The sequence below is a fragment of the Diceros bicornis genome, chromosome 18 (assembly GCF_020826845.1).
Source record: "Diceros bicornis minor isolate mBicDic1 chromosome 18, mDicBic1.mat.cur, whole genome shotgun sequence".
Classification (NCBI taxonomy): domain Eukaryota; kingdom Metazoa; phylum Chordata; class Mammalia; order Perissodactyla; family Rhinocerotidae; genus Diceros; species Diceros bicornis.
The window spans coordinates 38,641,102-38,668,913 of NC_080757.1; the positions used below are offsets into that span (position 1 = coordinate 38,641,102).

Here is a 27,812-nt window from a genome sequence, read left to right on the forward strand (position 1 = left end):
TGGTGAAAAGGAGGCGGTCCTGACGGAAGAGTCGGCCAGGGGGGCAGTGCGCCGAAGGAGAGGCAGCCTCCTCCACCCTCAGTGCCCCCGCGGATCTTCCCCTCTCCTCACCGTCTGCTCCTCCCCCGCAGGAAGCGTTCCCGGCCGTAAGGTCTTTGAAGTGTCGCTGAAGCCCCCAGGGCTGCTTTCTCCCCTCCGCCACACCACCTCCCGCTGAGGGAGTGTGACCTTTGGTCCCTGCGGGCGTCCACCCCCTTTTAGGAAGTAGGAGGGTCGGATTTCGTCCCCGTTACCCATGCTGGTCTTGGGGATGAAGCCTTCGGGATGACGCCCCCTCACTTCTTCCCCAGATCCAATTTCAGAGAATTTAATCCCTTAGGGTGCTGTGTGAGTTTGTTATGTGTTTGTGTGCGTGCATAGAGGTCAAGTGTAACTGTGTTGTTCGTGAGCACTTCCGTAGTCGTGGGTCTCTAACTCGCGTGGGTCTCTAAGCGCGCCTGTTGGGCTGGTCCTGGGGTTTGTGTCTCTCTGGGAGGGTCAGCTGGTGTGGCTGGATGAGGCTAGGAGTGAGTTTGTGTGTCTGAGTGCCTCCGTGCGCCTCTGTGGGGTCTGAGTCCCTGTGCGTGCGTGCGTGAGTGTCTGTGACCTGGACCGGAGGCTCCCCGAGGGCAGGAATACCTGTTGTGTTCACTGCTCTATCCCAGTGGCTGGACGTAGTCAGTATTCAATAAATATTTCTTGAATGAACAAAACTGCGTATGAGTGTCTACCCTCCAGAGGGGCCTCCGAGGAAAGAGCCCACAAGGGGCCATCCGAAGAGCCCCCCGGACACGGAGGGGCGAGCGGCCCGCGTCGCTCCTGCTCCTTCTAGCACCCCTTCCATGATCTCTGCCTTCAAGATTTTTGGTGATTGAGGAACAGACACAGAGACCAAGACCTGCGCGGAGGGGGCTGGAGAATCGGAGACCCGGGGCCGAGACGAAAGGGCGGGCAGAGGAAAGGCTCAGGAGCGCCAACCCAGAGCCATAGACAGAAAAAGAAAGAGGGAAAACCAGCGCGGAGCGAGCGAGCGAGCGAAAAGCTCCCTACCAAGCCAGGCTTTTGTTCCCTGAACCTAAGACTTTACCCGGCGGCGGGCGGCGGGCGGGCCGGGAGCGAGCAAGCGGAGGCGCGCGGCCATGGCTGCCGCGGCCGGGCAGGGGGGCCGGGGGGCGGCGCGTGAGCGGGCGGCGCGGGGCGGGCGGGCGCCCGCGATGTGCCACTCGGCGCCTCCCCAGCCGGGCCCGGGCTGCGCGGCGGCCGGGCGGCCCTAGTAGCTGGGCGCGCGGCGCGGAGGGGGCGAGCCCGGCGCGCGGGTCTCATTGTTGGGGGGGGGAGGGCCCGTCGGGGCATGAGGGCGAGAGCACCGCGGGGGGGGCGGCCAGACAGAGCGAGCGAGGAGGAGGAGGAGGAGGACGCCGAGGAGGAAGAAGGAGGAGGCAAAGAAAAGAAGCGGCGGCGGCGGCGGCGGCGGAGGAGGAGGAGGGAGCGAGGAGGCGCGCGGCCCCCCGCTCCCTCCCTCCCCCCTGACCCCCGACCCCCGCCGGCCGGCCCCCAGCCCCAGCCCCGGAGGGAGCTCATGGGAGTATGAAGGAGATGGTAGGAGGCTGCTGCGTATGTTCGGACGAGAGGGGCTGGGCCGAGAACCCGCTGGTCTACTGTGATGGGCACGCGTGCAGCGTGGCTGTCCACCAAGGTACGGGGGTGGCCCGCGGGGGGCGACGGGACCCCGGGGGCGGCGCGCGCAGGGCGCCCCCGGCCGCGCCCTCCGGAGACCTCCCGGGGCTCGGGCGCCCCTCCCCCACCCCACCTGAAGGGAACGGAGGCGTCGCGGGGCTCCCCCCTCCCGGTCCTGGAGGACCGGGTCAGGCATTGTTTTCTTGCCTATTGTTCCAGTCCCGCGCCCCCCACCCCAAGTTGAGGGAGTTTGGGGACAGTCTAGGGGGCAGTGAGTGCACTCTCCGCGCCCCACACTGCCGGCGTCGGGGCTGCTGAGGGAATGTTTACCTGCGAGGTGTCCCCTCCCGCCGGTTATTTTGGTCCCGGCTACGAAAGGGAGAGGTCAAGGGGGGGTCATCCCCCCTCCCGCTTCCGGATACCGGGAAGAGCGGAATTGGGAAGGGAGGAGAAGGGTCCCAGGGGAGAGGGGACTCCTAAAATCCTCCGGGGAAGAGCCGCGGATAGGAGAGAGGTTGCGCAGGGGGCCGGGACTCGAGAAGAGGGAGGTTTGGAGTTTCCCCCAGCAGCACATGGTTCGGGAGTTAACTCCTTGAGGAATTTTGCCGAGGGCGCAGGCTGGCATCTCCCGCCTGTCTGGCACTGCCAGCTGGGCCCCCCTTCGTGGAACAGCCCTTAATGCTGTCGCTGTCAGCTTTTCTCGCCACTCTTCTCTCGGTTACCTGCCCTGCACCTGCCCTCGGCCTTGACTTTTGATCTGTACCTATTATAGTTAGAAGCGGAAGATGAGGCCCCTGGACCACCGACTTCCCCGCCTCTCCTCTTACTAGCCCTTTAAGAAATGCCCCCCCCCACCATAACAACAAAACGTGTTTGACTATCTTAAATGTTGTCCCTCTGGTTTTCTCTATTCCTGATGATGAGGACTGGTCCCCGGCAGGAGCTGGGAAACAGGTCCATAAAGGGCGTAGGGGGGAGGATCTTCTAGAAGTTTAAGGTCAAGGACTCAGACTTCCCGCCTCTGCTTGGAGCGCTTGGTTGTGTGGTTGAAGGCTGGCTGTGTGCTGTTGGGCATTCCTTGTGGTCCTGCTGTCTAGTGAGTGACCTCCAGACAGGAGAGCAGCCCCCCTCTCAAGTGGCTCTAGTCCTTTAGAGTCACCCCCTACCCCCAGTTACTCTGGGAAAAGCCACTGCTGACAGGTTTGCTTGGTGATTCTCCTCCCCTACCCCCAGCTTGCTATGGCATCGTCCAGGTGCCAACGGGACCCTGGTTCTGCCGGAAATGTGAATCTCAGGAGCGAGCAGCCAGGGTGGTGAGTCCCCCTCCCATACACCTGAGCATCTCCTACCGGATGAGCTAGGGGACGCTGAGGCTGAGGCTAGGGTGGGCCTGTCACACAGGACTTCCTGTTTCCTGCACACCTATCATCAACTCCATCTCTCCGTTAGCTCATCCCTTACTCTGCCCCACCTCTGTAAGGGGCCTTTTATGTTTGTTTGCTTGTTTGTTTGAACTTTTTATTAGAGAAAGTTTCCAACCTGTACAAAAGTAGAGGGAATACGGTAATGAACCTCATGTCCCCATCACCCATCTTCAGCAATTATCACTCATGGCCAATCCTGTTTCCTCTAGACCCCCACCTATTCCCCCTAGACATCTTTTTTTTTTTCAGTTGAGGTCACATTGGTTTATAACATATAAATTTCAAGTGTATATCATTGTATTTTAACTTCTGTATAGACTACATCGTGTTTACCACCAAAAGTCTAGTTTCTATCTGTCACTGTACAAATGTCCCCCTTTACCCACCTTCCCCTCTGGTAACCACCACTCTGTTCTCTGTATCTGTGTGTTCCCCATAGACATCTGATCATTTCATCCTAGGGCCCTTTGAATGTGTTCAGGGAGGGCCCAGCTCAGCAGATCCCCCAGTCCCTTTGGGAAAGCCCCTCCCAAATCCCTGTGCCCCTTTGCATTGACAGAGGTGTGAGCTGTGCCCACACAAAGACGGGGCATTGAAGAGGACTGACAATGGAGGTGAGGGGGCCCTGAGGCCAGGGCTTATCTGTGGAGGTCAGCAAGGCGCCCTGAGCAGGGTCTGGGAAGGCAGGAGTGGATGGGGTGGGGCGGGAGCGGAGGCTGGGTTTCCCTGGCTGGCACTGGAATCTGATGGGAAGGCCATGGAGGAGGGTCTGCAGTGTGTGGTTATGAGGGGTCGGGGTCTCAGGCTCGCCATCATAGCTGAGGCCCACCCCACACCGCCCCAGGCTGGGCCCACGTGGTGTGTGCCCTCTACATCCCCGAGGTGCAGTTTGCCAACGTGCTCACCATGGAGCCCATCGTGCTGCAGTACGTGCCTCATGATCGCTTCAACAAGGTCAGCGGCCCCTGCCGTGCCCCATCCCAGTTCCCTTCCTAGTCAGCCATACTTGGGTCCCTCCAGCTCTCTTCATCCAGTGTAATTTGATTCTGTCCAATCGACATTTTCAGGGAACTCAAGAGGAGGGTGGGCAGCTTCCACTGAGGGACACATGGTCATGCTCTGGAACTCAAGTGCAATAGTAGGCTCCCTTGCAGTGGTCCTGCCAGAGGGTGGACCTTGACAAGCAGTTCACTCGTTCATCCATGGCACACATTTTACTGAGTGCCTACTATGTGCCAACCCTGGGCAAGGCACACAGTGTTCAGTATTAATCAAGACAGATGGGCTCCCTGCTTCCTGGAACTCACACTCTCATGTGGGAAGACTGTAAATATGAATAAACAGGCAAATAAAGTAAATGCATTTTGTGGCAAGTGCTATGAAGAAAACAAACGGTACTGAAATAAAGACTACCTTGTGGGGGCTTACTTTACATAAAATGGTCCAAGAAAGAGACGTATAGGTTGAGACCTGGGGAATGAGAAGGAGCCAGCCTTGAGGACGGTGGGGTTCCAGGTAGAAGGAACAGCATGCGCAAAGGCCCAGAGGTGGGAATAAACTCACCAGTGAGCAAGGCCGACACAATCCCTGGCCTTACAGGGCTCCCCATCCAAGGACTGCGCTATCCAATATAGTAGCCACCGGCCACATATATAAATTATATGTTATTATATATATTATATATATAAATATTATATAAATTATATATTATATATATATTATATATAATATATAATTTATATATATATGTTTAAATTATATAATTATATAATTATATAAATTAATTAAAATTAAATACAATTTAAAATTCAGTTCCTCAGTCACACCAGCCACATTTCAAGTGCTCAGTAGTCCATGTGGTTTGTGGCTACTGTCTTGGACAGTGCAGTATAGAAGATTTCCATCATCACAGAAAGTTCTATTGGATAGTGCTGACTAGGATCACAGGGAGAAGATGGAATTGAGAAGGGGCAAAGCATCCCTCAGGTAGAAGGAGGAAGGGACGACTATGCTGTGTCCTGCAGACTTGTTACATCTGCGAGGAGCAGGGCCGGGAGAGCAAGGCAGCGTCAGGAGCCTGCATGACCTGTAACCGCCATGGATGTCGACAAGCTTTCCATGTCACCTGGTGAGACCCCTGCCTGCCCGCCGCCCCTCCCCCCACCCCTCCAGGGTTCTCTGGGATCCCTGGCCGGCTATACCAACCCCTCCAAGGTTTGCCATGGATGGTGGCCTCATCCTAACTGCTGTCTCTTTGCTGATGATGGCAGTGCCTTCCTTGGATGGTCTTGGCTTCGCCTCAGTAGGGGTCTAGGAGGGCAGGAGGGAGGTGGCTGGGCTGGTCTGTGGCCATGCCCCTCCCAGGCTGACCTCTCTTGGTTAGCGCCCAAATGGCAGGCCTGCTGTGTGAGGAAGAAGTGCTGGAGGTCGACAACGTCAAGTACTGTGGCTACTGCAAATACCACTTCAGCAAGATGGTGAGTCTCGTCTGCCAGCGTGAGCGAGTCAGCCAGCCATGGTTTAGAGGGCGTGGGCTCCAGGCCAGGTTGGTGCCTGGTGCAGGGAGGACAGAGATGGAAGGAACCCGGTCCCTGTCCTTGAGGAGCTCGCCATTGGATGAGGAATAAATTAAAGTAAAGCCTGAGGGATACGAATCAGAGCTGAACCACACAGGCCATCCCAGAAGACAGAGCCCAGACCCAGTCTGTCAGAATCTGGGAGGCTTCAAGCAAAAGGCAGCAGTTCAGCTGAGTGGAGGCAGAAACAATAAGAGCCAACATTTGTGGAAGTTCCTGTGCCCCTTCCTCTGTACTAAGCTCTTCACATGTGTTATTTTGTGTCATCCTCCCAACAACCCTAAGAACTAGGTGTACTGTATTTCCCCATTGTACAGATGAGTAAACTAAGACCCACTAAAGTTACGTAACTTATCTCACAGCTGGTGGGTGGGATTCAGAACAGGCAGTCTGATTTGAAGCTTCTCAGGAGCCTGCCAAGCAAAAACAGAGAGAAAAGAATCAAAGGCAGAGGACTGGCACGGGCAGTCCTGAGATCAGAAAGAATCTGTGAGCAGAACAGGGAATTTGGTGGAGACGAGGCAGGAGATGAGGTGAAAAAGCTCAGGCAGCGCCAGAGCTGGACTTACTTCTGCCCCAGGCCTCAGGGGCCCAAGGAGAAGCTGGAGAAGGGGTGCTATCCCATGTTTGTGGAGACACCTGCGTGTTCCAGAAGCTGTGGGGCGGCCTGGAGAGGCAGGCTGTGGTCTGACTGGGAAAGCAGCTTGAACCTCACCCCCAGGCCACAGGCTCGTAAGGCTGCTTGTCAGCAGGAGGGTAACATGACCAGATTTGTTTTTTAGGAAGATTACTTTGGCAGCCACTATGAAGCTGGATCCGAAGGGCCAAGGCTGATGGTTGGGAGACAGCTGCGAGAAGAGGGGGTGGGGGTGGAGGGATGAGGCTGGACTCTAGAACCATTTCTAGCTCGCCTTGCCTGCATGTGGTGGTGGCCGAGAAGGAGGAGTTGAGGGCGGTACATAGGATCTAGGTTCTCAACGCTTGAGCACCTGGGGGTGCTAGGAACAGGGAGTGCAGTGAGCTGCTGTAGGGTTAGCACATGTCCTGGTCTGCCCCGGACAGTCCCAGTTTGTGCCTGTTGCCCTAGTGTAATTATTAATAGTCCCCCCTTTCATTTTCAAATGTCCTGGCTTGGATCATAAGTCATATGGTCACCTTGGTTTCAGGGTTTGATGATGACTTAGGACAAGTAGAGAGCTCCGTTTGGTATATAGGAGATGCCAAGTGGGGATATGCAGGTTTGGTGGCTGTCAGACCCCCGGGCAGGGTGGTAATGGCAGCCCCAGGTGTATAAGGCTGGGGCTGGAATGCCCAGGTGCCCACCAGGGTAGGTAGGGTGGGTCAAGGTGTGAAGGGAACCGGGAAGGGGAGAGTTGAGTTCAGCAGGGTAGGAGCGCTGCCCACTGCTGGGGAGTGATTGGGTCGGACGAGGCCTGAAATTAGTCCTTGGGTTTGGCAACTGGGAGGCAGTGGATGACCTTAGAGGGAGCAGCTGCAAGTGTGGGATGGGTGAAGCCATCAGACAGGCCTGGGGGAGCCTATTAACAAGGAAGGGAAGGAGGGGGCAGGCCCTGGCTGGGAGGAGAGGCAGCGCGAGGGTCATTTGAGTTTTTCCTGTTGTGGATGTTTACTTCCCCCCTTCTTAAGGGCAGCAGGTCCTTTGGGACAGAAGGAACCACTGTGTGTGGTGGAGGGCCAGGAACAAAGGAGAAAGGGTGATGGCTGGAGCAAAGTGCCTGGAGGGAAGGATGGGGTGTAGAGTGCAAGCCCTCCCCACGAGGGCCCCCCCATACATCCTCTATCCTAGGGAAGGAGGTGGAGGTGGGCCGTGGCCCAGGCTGCCTGGGATGGGCCAAGAGGGCACCCTCGAAAGAGATGGGTGGAGAGTAAGAGACCTGGGTCCCAGTCCTACCTCCAGCAGTGCCTTGCTGGGGCCAAGACGCCCCTCACTTTTCTGGGCCTCAGTTGCCAGATCTGTACACTGGATAAGCCAGCTGGGGAAGCTCTAGGATTTCAGGCTAGGGAGTGCCCTTCTGTTGAGCAGAGCATTGTTGAGGACACAAGGTCCACTTAGTGACAGGCAGGGTTTGGGGACTGGCCCCCAGGATCACTTGACCTTCAGGAACCTTTCCCTAAGCCAGTGAGCAGAGGATTTGGCAATTCCTCTCAATTCTCTCCCCAGAAGACATCCCGGCACAGCAGCGGGGGAGGTGGAGGAACAGGAGGAGGAGGAGGAGGAGGAGGAGGAGGAGGAGGAGGCGGAGGCGGAGGCAGCGGCGGAGGCAGCGGCAGCAGCAGCGGCACAGGGGGAGGTAGCAGTGGCTTCATCACTGGCAGGAGAAGCCGGTCAGCCTCACCATCCACCCAGCAGGAGAAGCACCCTTCCCACCACGAGCGGGGCCAGAAGAAGGTGACAGTCTTCTCCCTCTCCTGCCCACACTCACACACACACCCCTCTTGCAAGAAGCCAGCATGAGGTGCCCCCACGGCCTTGGGGCTTGTCCCCTTCCTTCCTCTGAGGCCACTGAGGGCCAGGATGGGGCTGAGGAAGTGATATGTGAGGGTCGCGGAGGGTGAGGTGAGAGCCTGGCTTCCCTCGGGCTCTTTGTGTCCTTGTGGTTCCTCCGTGTCCTCCCCATGACATGACAAAGCCCCTAACACATGGCCCTGCACATTTACACACATCTCCACAGTCTAGCCATGTGTCAGCCCAGTTTGTAAGTGTCTCGGGCTTTGTCCCCTCGTGCCACACGTCACAGTGTCCCCGGCTCCCATCCCTTTGCACAGCTCTGTGTCCCGGGTGGGCACACTTGCAGGTGCATGCTCACATGTGTGGTGCTGTGTCACTGGCATGATAATGGGACAGCCTATTCAACAGGCAGTGAGGATGAGGGGGAGGGGCTGTTGGCTCAGAGGAACCTACCCCAGCCATTCCTGTCCAGCCAAAGTCCCCTAGTCCCTCTATAGGGGGAGATGACGCCCACAAAGCCCCATCTCTGAGCCACCCACGTCATGTTTATGCTCATCCAGACTTCCCCCCAATACCAATATCTGGTCACCTCTCCCTCCCCAGAGTCGAAAGGACAAAGAACGCCTTAAACAGAAGCACAAGAAGCGGCCTGAGTCACCCCCCAGCATCCTCACCCCACCTGTGGTCCCCACTGCTGACAAGGTACCGCTGCCCACACCCAGGAAGGGGGGCCATGGCAGCGGGAGGGAGGCCAGGTGTGAGGAGTTAGGGTGAGCCAGGGACCCCCACAGCCTCAAGTTAATGTGCCTCAGCTCCCCACCCCAGCCCCCTATTCTCCCCCATTCTAGCCTCGGAGGGGCCTATGCTCCTCAGCCCCACCAATCACTGACCAACCAGGAGGGTGAAGGTGGGGTGGGGGGTACCACCCTGCTGCCGGCTGCCCGATGTTTACATCTGCCTCTGTCCAGACACAGGGCCTTAGCACTGGGCTCTTGTCTGTGCGTACAGTACTCAGGCTGGTTCTCCAAGTTTCTGGGGCTGTTGCCCCAGAGATAGGCAGAGAGGACCCCTTCACTCTCCCCACTCCCCCCACGTCGGAGTATGCCCAGAGCTTGTTGCCTAACAAAATCCCACTCCATGCAGGTTGGAGGGGCTGAAAGTACAGTCCATGGTGGCATGGGGGACAGTCCCCTGGACAACACCCTGAAACTCCCCCTCATCCCCCTCTTCCCAGTGGGGCATGGTATGGTTTTTAGAGACAGGCCTGTCTCTAGAAACGGGCAACATCTGGATGAGCAACTGGCAGGCCCTACCCAGGCCAGGGAGTCACTAATCCAAGCCAGAATGGCCTCCCTGCCCCTCCTTCCACCCGCCCTCCCCATGGAAGGTGAACAGGGGCCTGGAGAAACTGTTTCCTTCTGTCGCCATTATTGCCCCGTTCACCTCCAGCTGCCTTGGGAGGTTGGCAGAGCTCTGGGCATCCTAGCAGGAGGCTCAGGTATCAGGTTTCCAGGGTGATGTTGCTGTGGCAACTGTCCCAGTAACCCTCTCTCTGCCCTGCTTCCCAGGGCTCACCTGAAAAGGCTTGTCATCCGTGCCCTCTGACCTTTCCCTGGGGCCTTCAGGCAGGTGGAAAGAGAGGGCCAGAGATCTGGGAGTTCCCCCAGTGGCCAGGTGTCCCCTTGGACATGTTGGAGCATTCTGCCCATTCCCCTCCACCCGCCCCAGCATTTCAGCTACCCCTCCCCCCGGCCCCTCTCCTCCCTTGCTCTCAGAACCACATCTGGCTCCCTTCAGAACTCCAGCTGTTGAAAAGAACAAAGAGGAAGACAGAGACAAGGGCTCCACCCAGGGAGGAGCAGCAGAGAGTGGCTGTCATTCCCCCATCCATCCTCCCTCTGGCATTTGGTCGTTCAGCACATGTTTACTGAATACCTGGTCTCCACCAGGAGGAAAAGTGCCATCCCTTTGAATGTGAAGCCCTAACTCACTCACCACATGCCAGGCTCTGCTAGAACAGGGATATGGATGGGGTGCATGGGGATTAGTTCGTTTAATCCTCAAAATAATCCAGTGAAGTATTTTTTAACCCCATTTAATAAATGAAGAAACTGAGGCACAGAGAGGTTAAGTAGTTTGCCTAAAAGCACACAGCTAGTAAGTGGTGGAATCAAGATTTGAACCCAGGCAGTCTGGCTTGAAGGCCTGCACCCTTAACCACCACAAGATACTGTCTCTGCAATATATTAATAGCAGCTGCCGCTATCAGAATCATGATCGTTACTGACCTCATACTACGTGTCTGGCATCATGCTCCTCGTAACTCTCCAAATAGGCATAATGAGCCCCATAGGGACACTGAAGCTCAGTGAGGTTGAGAGACCATGCAACATGACACGGCGGTCAATGGCAGAGCACGCCGGGCACAGCCTTTCTGCTCTGCCCAGCCCTAGAGCCCATGTTCCTCCAGCCACCGCCTGCCGCCCTCAGAGAGGTTACTGGGGGCCTCAGATATGGGGACATTATATTTCAGTACAGTGTGGCAGCTGCTGACATGGCTGATGCGGGTACATGGTACCCTGGAAATAAGAGGACAGAGTGACTTGTTCCACCCCAGGTATCTAAGGTGCCTTCACAGAAGAGGGGACTTCCAAGCTGGATTTTGAAGGATGAGAAGTTTCCTATGAAGAGTAAGGATAGGCTCTCCTGGCAGAAGGCTCGGCCCTGCAAGTTCAGGTTGTCCAGAAAGGGCAAAGAGTGGCAGGGAACAGGGTGTCAGCCAGGTGGCTGTGGCTCACAGGGAGGGAGTGGTGGTGACTGGAGGGCCCAAGGATGGGGCCAGGACAGCTCCTTCTCCCTCGGTCCCTCTTCCCTGCACACACCACTTCCCGGCACAAGTCCAGCCCTCTTAGGCCCCGCTAAGTATTTCTTAAATGAATGACTAAACAGATGAGTACATCAGCACAGATTCCGGGACCATTTTCATCTCCTGCCTGAGGTGAAGGACAGATAGCTCTTTGGGTTCAGAGGGCTCCCCTCTTGTCACACCCAGAAGTTCCACAGCTGGCCCCCCATCTCCCTGGTCTAGGCGCTCCCATCACCATCACCCTGCCTGAAAGTCCTTCCTGAAGCTAACTCTGGGCTCTCTCAGTAGAGCACCAGGTCCTGTGTCCTCCTGCTCCACCCCCAAGTTGGGGTGAGCCCAGGCAGCTGGCCTTGAGCCTTCCTCTCTCCTCCCTCCCTCCTACAGGTCTCCTCCTCAGCTTCCTCCTCCTCCCACCACGAGGCCAGCACTCAGGAGACCTCTGAGAGCAGCAGGGACTCAAAGGGGAAAAAGTCTTCCAGCCATAGCCTGAGTCACAAGGGGAAGAAACTGAGCAGTGGGAAAGGTGTGAGCAGCTTCACCTCTGCCTCCTCCTCCTCCTCCTCCTCCTCTTCCTCCTCTGGGGGGCCCTTCCAGCCTGCAGGTGAGTGTGGGCCTCCTGGAGGAGGCTGGGAGCCAGACAGCCTTTGGCCCTGGGTTTTTCTAGCAAGGGGCTCTGCATATGGGTTTGCATCTCATTTGCTTCTTAAATTGGTTCAGGTTAAAAGTGGGGGAATCCCCACCCTGTGACTCTACTTCAAACCCTCCCCTCAACCATTCCTTACTGGGTTGGAACTTTCTTCCCCTCCCTCCCCTGGCCCACCCCTTCCACCCCATAACAATATTCCTTATCCCCTACACCTGTGCGGTAAGGTGCCATCTGTAAAGTACCGACACTAATGTTATCTCCTGTAATCTCTACAATGATCTAGTGAGGTCACAGGGAGGGAGTCATTCTCCTCCCACTTTATCACAGGTGGGAAAGCTGGAGGGGGAGGACACTCATCTCAGGACACAGGGACAGTGCCAGAGCTGGCACAGGCAACCAGGCTTTCCCATCCCCCGACCAGAGCTCTCTCCAGCTAGTGCATGTTGGGAGTGGGAGGGAGTGAGGGGATCTGGGGTCCAGTTGTAATTCGGTTTTCCCTCTATGCAGTTTCGTCCCTGCCGAGCTCCCCTGACTTCTCTGCATTCCCCAAGCTGGAGCAGCCAGAGGAGGACAAGTACTCCAAGGCCACAGTCCCCACCCCTTCAGCCCCCGCCTCTCCCTCAGCCCCCGAACCCCCCAAGGCTGACCTCTTTGAGCAGAAGGTGGTCTTCTCTGGCTTTGGGCCCATCATGCGCTTCTCCACCACCACCTCCAGCTCGGGCCGGACCCGGGCCCCGTCCCCTGGGGACTATAAGTCTCCCCACGTCTTGGGGTCCGGGGCCTCAGCAGGCACTCACAAGCGGATGCCCACACTGAGCGCCGCCCCTGCGCCTACTGAGGAGACCCTTGAGACAGGCCTGAAAGAGAAGAAGCACAAAGCCAGCAAGAGGAGCCGACACGGGCCAGGCCGTCCCAAGGGCAGCCGGAACAAGGAGGGCACTGGGGGCCCAGCTGCTTCCTCCCTGCCCGGTGCCCAGCTGGCTGGCTTTACCGCCACTGCTGCCTCACCTTTCTCCGGAGGCTCCCTGGTCAGCTCCGGCCTTGGTGGTCTGGCCTCCCGCACCTTTGGGCCTTCTGGGAGCCTGCCCAGCCTGAGCCTGGAGTCCCCCCTGCTGGGGGCAGGTTAGTGACCCTTGGGGACAGAAGGCATCTGATGCCAGTCTAGTGAGGGGACAGAGGCATAAACATGCAGTTAGAGGGAAATGTGATAGAAACTGCTCCAAAGGACAGAGATAAAGGATGGAAGTGACAGTCACCTCTAAGACACTCCTCCATGCCATCTTCTGTATAGTTGTAGTGGGAGAGATTGGATAGATTGCCAATAGGACTTACCAAGTTGTGGGTGGGGAATTAGAAAAGCTGGGAATTCCTCAGGCCTGGGCAAAGCAGTGTAATAAGCAGGCATGTGAAGCAGATGTCACCGAGGCAAAAAGTGACATCTTTGCAGCAAGAGGGTTAGACAAGTGTGGTGGCCAGATCCAGAGGAGTGCTCTCCCTGAGGAGGGGCTGCCCCAGCAGCCTGATTGAGGAGGGGTCTGGGGGCGTGGTGACTGTAAGCTTCCTTCTGTGTCCTTCTTGTGCCTGTAGGCATCTACACCAGTAATAAGGACCCCATCTCCCACGGTGGCGGAATGCTGCGGGCTGTCTGCAGCACCCCCCTCTCCTCCAGCCTGCTGGGGCCCCCAGGGACCTCGGCCCTGCCCCGCCTCAGCCGCTCCCCATTCACCAGCACCCTCCCCTCCTCCTCTGCTTCTATCTCCACCACTCAGGTGAGGCCTTACTCCTGAGCCCTTGCATCCCTGGGCAGGTGGGGGACAGGCTGCCGAGGAGCCCAGCTCTCCATGGGATTTTGAGAAATTGGGCTGGATCACCACCAGAACTTCTTCTCTCTGGTCCTCTCCCCTCCCCAGCACACCTGGTCCCCTCCACCCTGGTACACACAGTTGTGCCCTAGATCCAAGAATAACCACCAGGCTGGACTCTGCCTCCTTTCCCTCAGGTGTTTTCTCTGGCTGGCTCTACCTTTAGCCTGCCTTCTACCCACATCTTTGGAACCCCCATGGGTGCCGTTAACCCCCTCCTCACCCAAGCCGAGAGCAGCCACACAGGTATGTGAGTCTCTGACCCCACTCTCCTTTCTTCCCAAAGGCCTGAGGGGCACCCTTCACCTGCATGTCACCCCAGAAAGGATGGGAAGGCTTTCTGGCTGCCCCCTCCCTCTGGCTATTGCCCACCCTGCAAAAAAAAAAAAAAAAAATTCACACACAACAAACCAGGGTACACTTCCTCGTTAAAACCAGGTGAGGGGACAGGCAGAGCAGGGAAGAATTACTGCTGGCCCATCTCACAGAAGAAAAGGGCAGAGAATAATGACTGCTCACGGCCATTGAAGGAGGGAAATGCAGAGCCAGATCTCAAGTTCTGGCCCTCGGCCGACTCCAAGCCCAGCTCTCTCACGGCTGCAGCATAGCTCCCCGCTGGCCTCTTAGTGAGTCCCTGGAATCAGGGATCAGCGTTCACAGACACCCCACCAGCTGGGCAACTGCTTCCCGGGTATTTAGGAGTTAAGGGGGCGGGTCACAAGCGCCCCTCCCTCTCCCTGGAGAGTCAACTCAGCCCCAGAGGGCTGATTGGTGCAGAGACACCACCTGGCCGGCTAGGGGGCGGGGCTTACCTCCCGGCCGCCAGTTCAGGTGGGCCTTCTTAAAGGAATCGAATCTTGATTCCAGAATTAAGAACCCGACAGAGTAGAGTGACTATATTTTCCAAAACCCAAATCGGAATCCTGTGGCCCAACACAGGGTTTTGCCGTCTAACATGTCAGTTTATGAATATAAAAAGTCATGCAAAACTAATTATAATAGCTACAATTATTAAGGGCTTGCTGTATGGCAGCTAAACCTTTCAGCTCAACACTTCACATTTATCTCTTATGTTCCTCCTCACAACAATCACTTCAGAGAGGTTAGTTTCAAGCCCAAGGTCACACAGCGAATAAGTATCAGGTCCAAGTTCAACCCAGGACTGCCTAGACTCCAAATTTCTATAAGTCTGAAGCTTCCATGAAAGAAATTGGGAGGTGGATCTGAAAGTAGCCAGGCAGCGGGAGCCTTTCTGCCTAGGGAAGGGGGAAGACTAGATCCCATAGCTTTGCCTCCCAAAGAGCCAGGTTTTCCAGCCAGGACTCCCAGCGCCTTACAAGCTAGAATTGCCAGTCTAGGGTTGGGAGATCCTGGGTTAAGGTCCAGATCCCGCACCCACTTCCCAGGCGGGGACCGTGAGGCCAACGGCACCCCTTCCCTGCTGATTCCTGCCCCCCTTCTCCTTCCAAGAACCAGACCTGGAGGACTGCAGCTTCCGGTGTCGGGGGACCTCCCCCCAGGAGAGTCTGTCTTCCATGTGAGGGAGGGGGCAGCGGTTTTGGGGAGGGCCTGGGAGCGAGGCTGGCGGGACACTTGGGGAGGAGGGGGTGGAGAGGCGGCACGGGAGAGGGTGGGGTCCGAAGGACTGACTGGAACCCCTGAGGGAAGAGGAGGGAGGGAGGGAGACTGGAGTGGGGGTGTGAGGTAAGCCTGAGCCCCGTTTTCCCTTCTGACCCCAGGTCCCCCATCAGCAGCCTCCCCGCACTCTTCGACCAGACAGCGTCCGCACCCTGCGGGGGCGGCCAGTTAGACCCAGCGGCCCCCGGCACGACTAACATGGAGCAGCTGCTGGAGAAGCAGGGCGACGGCGAGGCCGGCGTCAACAGTGAGGAGGGGAGGCGCCAGGCTGGGAGACATGCCCTAGGACCCCCCAGACTCGGTCACCCTTCTCCCCGAAGTCCCCAAACGTCTTTAAGTTTCCGCCTCTCGGCCTCGCCCCAGCCTTAACTCCTGCCACCCTCAGTCTCACCTTTAACCCTTGCGAGGCCCTGCTCCCGGCCCCGCCCCCTCTGCGCCCCGCCTTTGGCCCTCGAGGCCCCTGGTCCTTACCTTACTAAGCCCCAACTTCCGCCCGCCTCTTCCCTCCCCATCTCAAGGGCTCGACCCGAGCCTCAGGCCCCGCCCCTAGTCCTCGCTCCTCTGGCTCCCCAGGTCCCGCGTCTCGGAGCTCACCTGTGTCCTCGGTAGCCGGCGTCTTCTCTTCTAGGTCTCGGTCCGATTTCCTCCTCCAGGCCCCGCCCCAGGCCCCGCCTCCGGCGCTCGCCCCGCCCCTCCGGGCCCGCGGGGCTCAGGCGCTCTCGCCTTCTCTCTGCAGTCGTGGAGATGCTGAAGGCCCTGCACGCGCTGCAGAAGGAAAACCAGCGGCTTCAGGAGCAGATCCTGAGCCTGACGGCCAAGAAGGAGCGACTGCAGATTCTCAACGTGCAGCTCTCTGTGCCCTTCCCTGCCCTGCCTGCTGCCCTGCCTGCCGCCAACGGCCCTGTCCCTGGGCCCTATGGCTTGCCTCCCCAAGGTAAAGGATCCCACCCAGTCCGGGAGGGGGGGCCTCTGCCGGGAGGTCCGAAGTGGCCCCGACTCCAGCTCCTGACCTCCTTCCTTGATCCCCCTCCTCAGCCGGCAGCAGCGATTCCTTGAGCACCAGCAAGAGCCCCCCGGGGAAGAACAGCCTTGGCCTGGACAACTCGCTGTCCACGTCTTCCGAGGTGGGCGCCGCGGGGAGAGGCATGGGGGACGGGCAGGAGGCGGGAGGCGGGAGGCGCAAGGGCCTCCTGGTCCCATCTCCACCCTGCAGCTATCGGAGGCCGGACAATGAAGTGATTGGCTGAGCAATTGGTTGACTGATCCATTCATTCCTTCCTTAAATAAGCAGTAATCACGAGGTGCCTACTTAGTGCCAGGCACTGGCTAAGCAATCAGTGAGCAACACGGACACAATCCTGCTCCTGAAGATAGGCTAAATCCAAGAAAACAATCAATAATTACAAACCGCGAAGAGTGCTAAGATGGAAATAATTTGAGGGCTGTGAGGAAGAACGGGGGTGGATTCTTCTGTAGATAGGAGGTGGTTAAGGAATGCCTCTTTAAGAAGTGTTTGTGCAGGTTTATTACAGTGCCTCACATGGAATAGTCTGTGTGTAATTGGTGGGGTTTGGGGAGTAGTTGCTATTGTTATGTTGTGATTATTATTGAAATCAAACTGGGTTCTTGTTCTCCCTGCCACTTCCTGTGTGATGGACCATAGTACTCACAATAATAGCTAACATTAATTGCACACTTGCCCTTTGATGACAGAGGACCTCTCTCCTGTGTGAAGCTTTTAAAGCATTAGTTTGTTTAGTCTTCACAGTAACCTTAGGGAGTAGGTACCACTATTACCCCCATGTTATGAGTGAGTAAACTGAGGCAGAGAAGCCACCCAAGCCATTGAATTGTGGACATATGATTTGCACCTGAGCCTTTCGCTCCAGGTGTGTTCTCTTGACTGCACAGTTACTTACCTAAGAATCAATGGCTTCACCCATGCAACTGGAATAACGAGATAGTACAGGTCAAGCAGTGATCTCTGGATCTGGTTCACTAGATGGTTACTACTGTCATCGCTGTTCAGTATTAAACAAGGATTGTGAGGGGGGTGCTGGGCCCCCAGGAAGTGACTTGTAAACATGATTTGTGAGGACTATTTGGATTCTTAGCCTTTACCCCTGGGCCTTGCTTCTTCCTCCTGGGTGCCTCTGCCTGGGGGTGAGGTGGGGGTGACTATGCTCTGTGAGAATGCTGATGGGTGCTGGGCCGGGGGCCAGAAAAGTCATGCTGGCCCCCTGCCCTCTGACCCTTACCTTCCCCCTCCCTCCCCAGGACCCACACTCAGGCTGCCCGAGCCGCAGCAGCTCGTCGCTGTCCTTCCACAGCACGCCCCCACCGCTGCCCCTGCTCCAGCAGAGCCCCGCTACTCTGCCCCTGGCCCTGCCTGGGGCCACTGCCCCACTCCCACCCCAGCCACAGAATGGGCTCGGCCGGGCACCCGGGGCAGCGGGTCTGGGGGCTATGCCCATGGCTGAGGGGCTGTTGGGGGGGCTGGCGGGCAGCGGGGCCCTACCCCTCAATGGGCTCCTGGGGGGGTTGAATGGGGCTGCCGCCCCCAACCCTGCGGGCTTGAGCCAGGCTGGCGGGGCCCCCACGCTGCAGCTGCCAGGTTGTCTTAACAGGTGAGGGAGAGCTCAGCCTGGGTAAGGGCACGGGGAGGCTGGCTCTGGGAGGGACTCCCTCAAACACCCACAATCCTCCAAAAGGAAAAACGTCCTCCAGTCTCACAAGCTGTAGAATCTAGTCACCTCCTGCCTCGGGTACTCTCTAGATGTTAGCTGGGAGTGTCCTCTGGATGCTAGCTCTCCAGGGACAGAGTTGTCTGTCTATTTATTGTACCCAATCTAGGTTTTCCTCCTGGGAATCTTCTTCCATCTCACTTGTTTTCCCCAAACTGCACTCTGAGCTCGGTCTGTTTCTCTTTAGTCCTCTGAAATCACGCATCCCTGCCTCTCTCCACCTGGGTCTGAGGGAGTCCGGGAACTTGTGGGGGGCGGGGGAGGAGTGTTTCCCTGTCCCTTCCCATGGTCTGTGTTTTGTCTCCCTGCTCAGCCTAACCGAGCAGCAGAGACACCTCCTGCAGCAGCAAGAGCAGCAACTCCAGCAGCTCCAGCAGCTCCTCGCCTCCCCACAGCTGACCCCGGTAATGGCCTCTTTTCCCAGGCCATCTCCCTTACTCCAGCTCTGTGGGAAGGGCCCGTCTCAGAGGGGCTGGGCCAGCTTGGCGAGGGATGGCATAGAAGGGAGGGAGGGCGGCCCCAGGCTGGGCCCCTATGGAGCATGTGGGAGCAAGTGGAGAAGGGTTGCTAGCAGGGCCCCCTGCGCATTGAGGAATGGATGCTGTAGTGGCCCCAGGTCACATCCTATGTGTGAGGATTGGGACAGGGGGCGAGTCCTCAGTGACTGAGCATTTGCAGTCCCAGCCTCAAGGATCTTCAGAGAGCAACTTCAGGGTCTGTGTGGAGAGGTGGTGGAGGAGGGGACACGCCCTCAACCAGAGCAGCCCCTTTTGGGTCTGTCTTATATGTTGGGTTCTGTTAAGATTTCCTTTGAAGAAAAGAGTTCTGCCTTTTAAAAAGAAGGGAGTTGATAAAATGGAAAAAATAATCATTTGCATGTAAAGAAGCATTAGAAAGATACACGAGAAACCGATTCAGTTCATTGCCTATAGGGGCCAGATGGGAACGGGTTTCTTAAGGCAAACCTTGATCTATTGTTTTGGTTTTTGGAACACTGGAAATGCTTTGCCTATTCAAAGTAAAAATAAATGAATCTTAAATGAAAAAAGAAAGCTAAAAAAGCTGAGGAGTTGAAAGCTGTTGACCTTGTTTAGTATTTCTCAACTTAGGGTCATACCACCCCTGGGGGCATTTGTGGTTGTCATAGCAACTGAGGAACTGATTTAGTGAGAAGAATGGGGCCAGGGATATTGAACATCCTGCACGTGGCCGGTAGTACCCCAGTTGACAAACACTGATGGTGTGCAACCACTTTCTTGTTCAGATGGGGAGACTGAGGCCTGGAGTGGGGAGTTAGAGACAGAACAGACAGTCTCCCAGGTCTCCTGCCTCCTGGTTCCTTTGTGATGGGATGGGGCCCGGGCCAAGCAGGGCAAGCTGGCCCCAGGGACCACTGGCCAACAAGCTGTCTGGCCCCCTCACAGGAACACCAGACTGTTGTCTACCAGATGATCCAGCAGATCCAGCAGAAGCGGGACCTGCAGCGGCTGCAGATGGCTGGGGGCTCCCAGCTGCCAATGGCCAGCCTGCTGGCAGGAAGCTCCACGCCACTGCTATCCGCGGGCACCCCTGGCCTGCTGCCCACAGCATCTGCCCCACCCCTGCTGCCTGCTGGAGCCCTGGTGGCTCCCTCACTCGGCAACAACACAAGTCTCATGGCCGCAGCAGCTGCGGCCGCAGCAGTAGCAGCAGCAGGCGGACCTCCAGTCCTCACTGCCCAGACCAACCCCTTCCTCAGCCTGTCGGGGGCGGACGGTGGTGGCAGTGGCCCCAAAGGAGGGGTGAGTAAGGGGCCCTGGGCTGTCCTGTCTCTGTTCTCTGGGCTGGGCAGAGGTGGAGCACCAGAAGGTACATCATCAGAAGGAAGAAGGAAGCGACCCCCAGGTCAGCAAAGCACCCTGCTCCAGACCCCAGGGCCTCTGCTAGCACATAGCTGCCCTCCTACAGACCCAAGAAAGATGCACTCTCAGCGTTAGCGCTTACTAAAAGGACCAATTAGAAAAGGTTGTTTCCTCTCTGGGTGGACCAGTTAGGAAAAAATGAAGCTCTGGGTGGGCCATTTCGAGAAAGGCCCTCCCTCCTTCCGCTGAGAGCATATAGCTGGGGCCCAGGGTGCTGGCCTTGGCCGGCACATGCCTGCTTAGCCAGGCACCCTTGTGCAGGGCAACTCCCCCCCCACAAATGTTGATCCTGGTGTCAGCTGGGCTCCCTCACTGCACTACAACAGCTTCCCAGGAAGCTGTTCTCAACTGGGTGTTAGGACCAGACCCCTCCCCAACCCCCAGCCTCCCTTCCTCTCTTTCCAGACCGCTGACAAAGGAGCCTCAGCCAACCAGGAAAAAGGCTAAATCCACTCATGGCCCTCCTGGCCCCCCAGGTGGAAGGGGCAGATCCTGGCCCCAGGGGTCCCAGCCTGGAGCAGGCACCCGTGCCCAGACACTGGAGAGCCCCGGCCCAGATCCTATGCTGAGGCCTGGGGAGCGCGAGGCACTCCTGGTGCCCAGGACTGAGGCCAAGAGGGAGCCCCTTCCCTCTCTGCACTGACCCCTTTGTGAGGGGCTCAGAGGGAGGACAGGCTCCAAGCCCACGTAGGAACCCCCACTCTCAGCGAATGTTTTGAGGTCTCCCAGAGAGCAGAGTGGGCCATGGCGTAAGTGGGGGTTGGTTGGACCCTCCACATAAAATGGATCAGCACTTGAGTGGGAAGAAGAAGGGGTAGGCCCTGGGTCTGCCCCTGTGGAAGTCTTTTATAGGAGAAGGGAGGCCCTGCGTTACCTGCAGTTTCTTCCCAACGTGGGCGGATGGCAGGAGGGATCCCTTGGACTGTTTCTAGCCTGTCCCCTTCCCCCGCCCCCCCAAGGAGGGTCACGAGCTGAGCTTGTAAAAGCCCACAGACTAGGGGACTGAGGAAGGGGCAGGATGGCATCAAACTGGGCCCAAGCCCCCCCACCTCTGGGCCCCCAATGATGGGTTGGGGGAGGGCAGGGGGAGGAGGCCCAGCCCCCTTGGTGCCCCGCCCCTTGTTTGCACTATTGGGTTTAGGAGTGCTGAAGCTGGGGAGATGGAGCTGCCTGACTCAGAGTGTGTGTGTGTGTGCGCGTGCGTGCGTGGGTGTGCATGTGTGTGTCTCCCCTGGACCTGGGGCAGCCAAGGGCAGGGATAGGAGCAGTGCTCAGACAAGGCAGCACCAGAGGGGCGGCTCCCAGCTCTTGTTTGCACCCTCCCCACCTCCCCTACTTTGGTCCCTTTCTGGGGCATGAATGGTTAACAGAAACCGGAACAGTACTCCAATATTGGAGAGCAACGGGGCCGGGGGCTTAGAATCAGGGTAAATCCTGCCTTCCCTCCCCCAGCCCCCACATAGTCTCAGTGCCCCCTCAGAGCTCCCCTTCCTCCACTGATAGTTGGTCCTGCTTCCCTGGCACAAGGGGAGCCCCAGGGATAGGGATTGGGGGATGGGGCAAGGGACAGGGGGTAAAGTGCCACTTCTTTTAGTGAAAACCTCCCAGGATTAGCCAGCCTGCTCCCCCACACCCCACCACACCCCCACCAACCAGGGGACACTTAAGCTTAAGCTCACCTAACAACTGTCCCTTCACCCACCAGCTATTTCCCGGGGTTTGGTAAGAAATCCTCACCTTAAAGAGTCCCCATCTGCCCAGGGCCTTTGGTGGCAGGGCTCAGGGGCAGTGGGGCAGCCAGGAGAGGGGCAGGGTTGAAGCCTGTGTCTGTTTCAGTTGCACTGGGGTTGGGGCCAGGAGAGGGCGTTTCCAGCTTTCCCTGACGCTCATGTCTTGTCAGTCTCTTTGCATGTGTGGATTTTTTGTGTGTGTTTCTGTTGGGGTTTTTATTGTTGTTGGTTTTTTTTTTTTAAATAAAGAAAAGAAGATGTGTATATTTTTGGCAATGACAGAAATGTAGTGCAGATATATTTTTGCCTGTGCTGCTGAACTGGTTTTTTTCTGATACTGAAAATAATATTAATATTCCTGTTGATAAGACTTTGTAAGATGTTAGGGAGCTGATAATGGAGGGGGTGGGTGGGAATCCTTCAGAGGCAATTTCTTAGGCACTTGCAAGGGCTGGGGGGGTGGGGGGAGACAGTGGTGATGACCTCAGAAATACTCACTTTTTATTAATGCTAAATATCAGTTAGAAAGAAATGATAGAATTCAGCATTTTATTCATCTTCATCTATTAAGCTCTCTAACTCCCTGCCCCTAGACCACTGAAAAGAACTTTCAGAGATTCTTAGAAGAGTTGCTCATTCACACCCACACCCTCACCCAAGGCTGGCCCACGTAGAGCTGAAGTCAACTTCTGTTCTGGATGGGAGGGAAGTAAAGCCCCTCCAAGGCTGCCTTGGTGGAGAGCAAGATGTTCAAATGATTTAGTGCACTGGAACCAACACCTCCCCCCTCCCTCCCAGCACCCAAGAGTCTGGGGTTCTCATCTCCAAGAGTCTGTGTTTTCCAATTTTCCCCAGGCTGGGGTGCAGCGGCAGGTAGGTTAGATTTGAAGAAGGGACACAGGCTGGGTATGGATTGGTGCTGTCCCTCGATTTGGGGCGGGGAGGGGAAGGGAGGCATGGGAGAGGTAATGCATTTCCTTTTGAGAGAGCTTTATAATAGGAAAGGTCTGGAGATCTTCAGAAGGGAGCAGGGTCTCAATGCCAGGGGGCACGGCTGTACTGACCTCATCCTCCTCTCCTAGCCTCAGTCACTTTTTCCAGGATGAATTTAGATGGAGAATGAGAAGGGACACAGACTTGTAGATCTCTGTCTAGGGGAGGGGAAGGATGTGGTTTGCAGGGCGGAAGTGGAGCTTGAAAATGCATGAGAGTTGAGCTTTGTGTCGTCGCCCTCAGCTCGCTGTGTGAGTGGGGTGTGCATGCCAAGCTGCTGTTTGGCCTTGAGGTCACGACGGGTGCATGAGTGTCAGAGCTGGAAGGGACCTGTCTTTAGGGGTCGTTTGAGCCAGCTCCTCGGTTCACAGGTGATAGCTCCAAGCCTAGGAGGGGCAGGGGCTCCGGGCAGAGCCAGGACCAGCCCTCAGGACCCTGGCCTCCTGGTCCTGGGCTCTCTCGCCCCACTGTATCACCTCCATGTGGCTGTCCGTCTGTCCCTGTGTGTGTGACGTGTAGTGTGAGTGCGGGGCTACGCCCCGGGTGGGAAGGTATCTATGTAGCACTGATGTCTAAGCTCAGAGCTGATGGATCCTCTCCATAGACAATGACACTTTAAAGGTTGCCTTTTTTTTTTTTTTTTAAGGTTTTCCTATTTCTGTGTGAGTTTTTCCCCTCAGGCTCCTGGGTCTACTGCTGCCTCCAGGTGCTCTTACCTTGAGGCTGATGAGAGCACCCCTACCCGTTCCTGTACTGAGTTCTAGGAAGTAGTCCTGGGAAGGGCCTAGACAAGTGAGGGGACCCAGAGCCAGGGGCCAGCTCTGAGAAAGGGTAACCTTCCCTACACTTCCTTTTCCCAAACTGGAAATGCAGACAAGTTTTCAAAGGCACAGGGTCCCCCCTGCCAGCTTCCAGCATCTTCCTTATGCAGTGGGCTAGTGTGCACTTCCTAGTGCAGCCTGCTCCCAATTCTCCTTTGTCCCAACTCATTTTCTCCGGGAGAGGTGCCTGGAGGGATTAAGGTGACTTTGGGAATTTGGAGGCAGGTGGGGCGCAGTCCCCTGGCTCCCTCCAGTCACATCAATCCGGATTTAAAGTGTTTTTTGCTCCCGACTACTTTGACTTGATCTACTGAAAAGTTGGGGACTGAGGGGTGCCTTCATTGCGCTGTGTTCACTTTGGGACTTAGGTGGTGGGACTGGAGAACCCAAACCCTGACTCCACCCCTGTGCCCCTCTTTCCACCCCAGCCTGTCTCAATGTAGCAGACCCTTCCCAGGGGAGCAGGGAGGGGAAGCCACAGTTTGCAAACCCAGGGGCTCCTTTTTCATTCTTTCTAAAACCTCCTTTGTATTCTCAGCCCAAAAGGCAATGCCCCTCCTCCTCGCCACCTCCAAGCCTGGAATTGTGCATAACCCGGATCTTGTATCTTTGTATAACGGATGTTATTTGTACGAAGGGCAGTTCGTAAACAGCACTTGTTCTTTTAATAAAAGAATGTTTTACAAAAAAGAAAAAAAAATCCAAAGAGACCCTGCTTTGTCTGGTTTTATTGAAGGGGAAGGAGGTGGAGTGCCAACTGTGGGAGCCTCGGGAGGGGATGGGGGATGGTCTCTCACACTCAGAGTGGTAGTTCACAGATCAGAATGCACAAAACGCCACGGGCTGCATATTGAAGACGGATACCTGTGCCCCACCTACAACAATGTACTTTGTAAGCCTGGGCCGGGCGGAGACTGTTACAAAACCAGCTCCCTGGGTGATGAGGTGGACACCACTGCACTACTAAAAACACTGCCTCAGACTGCAAGAGCAAACGGCTCCCAGGAGGGTCCCCGCTCACACGGGGGTGCCCTGGGAGGCTGAGGCAAGAAGAAACGAGAAGCGATGCTCTGCGCGGGTCATTGCACAGACATGCCGGTACCAAAGGGGGCGCCAGGAGAGCCCCCTCCACACTCCCCAGGAGACCCGAGGAGGCTGCTGGGCTGGCACCTCCACTCGGCTTCCGGCGGCCGGGGCCGGACCGGACCGCGCAGGCCGCCGCCCCACCCGCGCGGACCCGGCGGCGTCTTCCGGGCCGAGGCGGGGCCGGGCCGGCCGGGAGGCGGGGGAAGCGGGAAGGTGACCCGGGCGCGAGGCGGAGCCGACGCAGAGCGGTCGAGGGCACCGGCATGGGCGGCATGGGGGCGCTCCTGCGGCCGGCGGCCTGGGTAAGCACCCCGCACCCCGGCGCCGCAGCCCCGGCCTCCTCCTCCCCTCGCCGCTGCCCGCCCCCGCTCCCTCCCAAGCCCCGCCCCCTGCCCCTCCGCCGAGCTCCCCCGGGTCCCCGCGTCGCCTGGTGCTTTGCAGCCCTCCCTGAGCGCCTGCTGGGTGGTAGCACCTCCCCTTCCTCTCTTGTGACCCCTTTTTCTTACCCTCTTATTTCTCCCATGCCCCGAAGCCCTGCCGTCTCTTCCCTTCCGGATGACTTCCCTCTGGAATTCCTCCGCTTTCCATTGACTTTATTTTTCTCTTGCCAAACCACCGTCACATGATGCCTGCGTGCCTTGCAGAAGCTGAACCAGAGGCGGGACATCTCCTCCTGGCTGGTGAGTACCCCCAGTTTCCCTTCTCTCCGCGCAAGTCCCCCAGGCCCGGAGGCCCCAAAGGTAGATACCAGAGAACGGGACCAGAAAGGGTCAGCGCTGCTTCCCAGACCCCAGCGTCCGAAGGCCTTGGCAGTAGCCACCTCCTGATGGCTCAGGGGAGGTAGAGTGGACCCGAGGGCACAGGGCGGGAAGCCAGGCTGCAGGGCTGCGAACTGCCGTGCCTGATACACCAAGCCCCAGGTGCACTTGGCCCGCTGAGGCTGGCGGGATGCTGACCCTCCCCTCCCTAGCACGCGGGTGGGAGCCCGAGTTTGAAGGGAAGGCGGCTGGATCCGGGAACCTGAATGCCTGCATGGCCTTGAAATCTCTTCCCTATCTGGAGCTCAGGGTCCTTATGGGCCTTTCGGAGTGGCATCAGATCAGCCTCCTGCAGAGGAAGCCTGCCACAAACTAGGGCCAGTGGGAAACTGGACAAGGACATAGGCAGGAAGGTGCTTCCAGGGTGTGGGCTGACCCTGAGCCCCTCATCTTCCCTCCCACAGGCCAGATGGTTCCCCAAAACCCCAGCCAAGTCTGTGGTGGCCCAGAAAACGCCCATCAAGGTGGAGCTGGTGGCTGGGAAAACCTACAGGTGGTGTGTGTGTGGCCGCAGCAAGAAGCAGGTGAGAGACCCTTCCCCTTCCCATTGACATATGACACCCTTTGTTGGGGACAGCACAGTGGGAGCTCCCCCCCAAGGTGTTCCTCTTTTTCCCACACATGCCTGAGGGACAAGGGAGGTTGGGGGTGAAAGGATACTCTTGGGCCAGCGCCACCAGCAGCCTGAGCTCCCTGTTCTCCGCATCCACCCTTTGAGATGAGGCCAGAGAGACAGAAACTCAGTCATGAAGGCAGGCGGGTGACGCCCGGGGGTCTGCACTCCTCTGGCACTGCCTCCTTCTCAGAGGCAAGGCCTGGATCCTGCTCTAAGCAGAGAGAGGTTCACCTGTCTCTCTCCCGTCTCCTTCCTCCTTCCTGGAAGCATCTGGGCCAAAGGTTCCCAGGCCTCAAACCCTACATTGGGAAGAGCCTGTGCAGACTCTCCTCCAGCGTCTTCTCCTGCAGACCCTCCCCTTTCTCAGTTTATGTGACGGTCCTGGTTGCCTGCCGCAGCCTGCTGTCTTCTCAGTCTGGCTGCCTGCTCCCAACTTGTTCTCCCCTCTGCCCCAGGAGCCTTTCATCCACCAGGAACCTGCCCCATATTCTTAGCCCTTTTCTTCCTGAGCTGAGCTCTAAATTGTGTTCCTCCAAGGGGTGTGGCGTGCTGTCAGCAGCCCAGGGTCCCAAGTCTACTTTGCCACTGATTTGACTTTGAGCAGGTCCTCGTGAGGGTGGGGCAGTGCTAGGGGATGCCAGCTGGAGTATGGCCCAGCCCACTCTGTGCCTCTCTGCCTCTTGCCCTCTGGGACAGGTGGCTGATTTTTATTTGCACACCTCTCATCTCTCCTCCTACCCCATCCTGACCCAAGGGCAAGAGGCCTTTGCTCCAGCTCTGCCACTAACTAGCAAGACAAGGCACCTCTCTGGGCCTCAGTTTCCATCACCCAGTCTCTGCTTGAACAGCTTCCGGGATGGATGGAGAGTGTGTTCCCGCACCAGACACTGGTTCACTCTGGGACATCCCCTGCCTCCCTGTGACACCCACTCCCTATAACATGCCCAGGTGTTTCCTGGAGCCAAACAAAAATCAATACCCCAGTCTTAAAGCACTGTGACACCGCAGGTTCTCTCCCATCCAGAAAAGTTTTTACCCGAGAATGTGGGGAAGGAAATGGATTTCATGAACCAATGGAGACTCAGAACCATTAAAAAAACAAAACCTATCACGTAAACATTGCTGATACCTAAAGTCCCATTTCACCTTGAAAACTCTGTCCTTGTGTCCTGGCCTCTGGGTCCCCCAGAGACTAATGCTGTAGACTCATCCTTACTGAATGCTTACTACAGGCAAAGTGCATAATAACCATTATTTATTGCCTTGGGACAATTCTGTTCTTATTACCCTCACATTACAGATAAGAGAGGTGAACTAGTGAACCCAGGCAGTCTGCCTCCGGAGCCCAAGCCCTGACCACTGGGCACCACTCTCCCAGACCCGCCCTGCCCCAGCCGGTGGGGTCTCGGGTCTCTAACTTCTCTCTTTCCCTCACCAGCCCTTCTGTGACGGCTCCCACTTCTTCCAACACACTGGCTTGTCCCCACTCAAGTTCAAGGTCCAGGAGACCCGCACAGTGGCTCTCTGTACCTGCAAGGCCACCCAGAAACCCCCGTACTGCGATGGCACCCACAGGAGTGAGCGGGTGCAGAAGGCAGAAGTGGGCTCCCCGCTCTGAGGAGGTGGCTCCTGCCTAGCCCCACGCCATTGCGGGGAAGGAAACTGAGTGCTGAGCCCAGGACGGGATCATCCAGGGACCACACGACCCACAGCTGGCTTGTGAAAAGACATGGTCCCCATAACCTGAGGTCTCTAATCTGGGGCAGCCGGGGACAGGCCCCTGGTTCAATGCCTGCTGGTGAAGGAGATGGCATTAAACAAGCATGCTCGCCCAGATTGGTGTTCTTGTCCCTGGTGTGAGGCACGTGACCCACCCCGCTCTGCAACTTAACCTGGCCCCAGGGC

At 57.1% G+C, this 27,812-nt stretch overlaps 2 protein-coding genes across 7 annotated transcripts; both read left to right on the plus strand.

Annotated features, from left to right (window-relative positions):
- The first annotated feature begins 1,378 nt into the window (after positions 1–1,378).
- MLLT6 (MLLT6, PHD finger containing) lies at positions 1,379–21,837 on the plus strand. 6 transcript variants are annotated; one of them, XM_058560807.1, is made up of 20 exons: positions 1,379–1,735; positions 2,950–3,029; positions 3,700–3,754; positions 3,985–4,094; positions 5,165–5,268; positions 5,524–5,617; positions 7,899–8,126; positions 8,790–8,888; positions 11,437–11,653; positions 12,206–12,820; positions 13,286–13,467; positions 13,698–13,806; positions 15,031–15,097; positions 15,300–15,445; positions 15,935–16,132; positions 16,234–16,322; positions 17,476–17,825; positions 18,256–18,346; positions 19,367–19,723; positions 20,249–21,837. In XM_058560807.1, the coding sequence occupies exons 1-20, from the start codon at positions 1,627–1,629 to the stop codon at positions 20,288–20,290; spliced, it is 3,342 nt and encodes a 1,113-aa protein (XP_058416790.1). In that variant the 5' UTR covers positions 1,379–1,626; the 3' UTR covers positions 20,291–21,837. The 6 variants fall into 6 exon arrangements, with proteins under 6 accessions (XP_058416790.1, XP_058416791.1, XP_058416788.1 ...); XM_058560808.1 differs by having other exon boundaries at positions 11,437–11,575; XM_058560805.1 differs by having other exon boundaries at positions 19,367–21,837.
- Positions 20,588–27,741, plus strand: CISD3 (CDGSH iron sulfur domain 3). The gene is made up of 5 exons (XM_058562035.1): positions 20,588–20,592; positions 24,478–24,775; positions 25,118–25,153; positions 25,696–25,815; positions 27,346–27,741. Exons 1-5 carry the CDS (start codon positions 20,588–20,590, stop codon positions 27,523–27,525), a joined length of 639 nt encoding a protein of 212 aa, XP_058418018.1. The 3' UTR covers positions 27,526–27,741.
- The last annotated feature ends 71 nt before the right edge of the window (positions 27,742–27,812 follow it).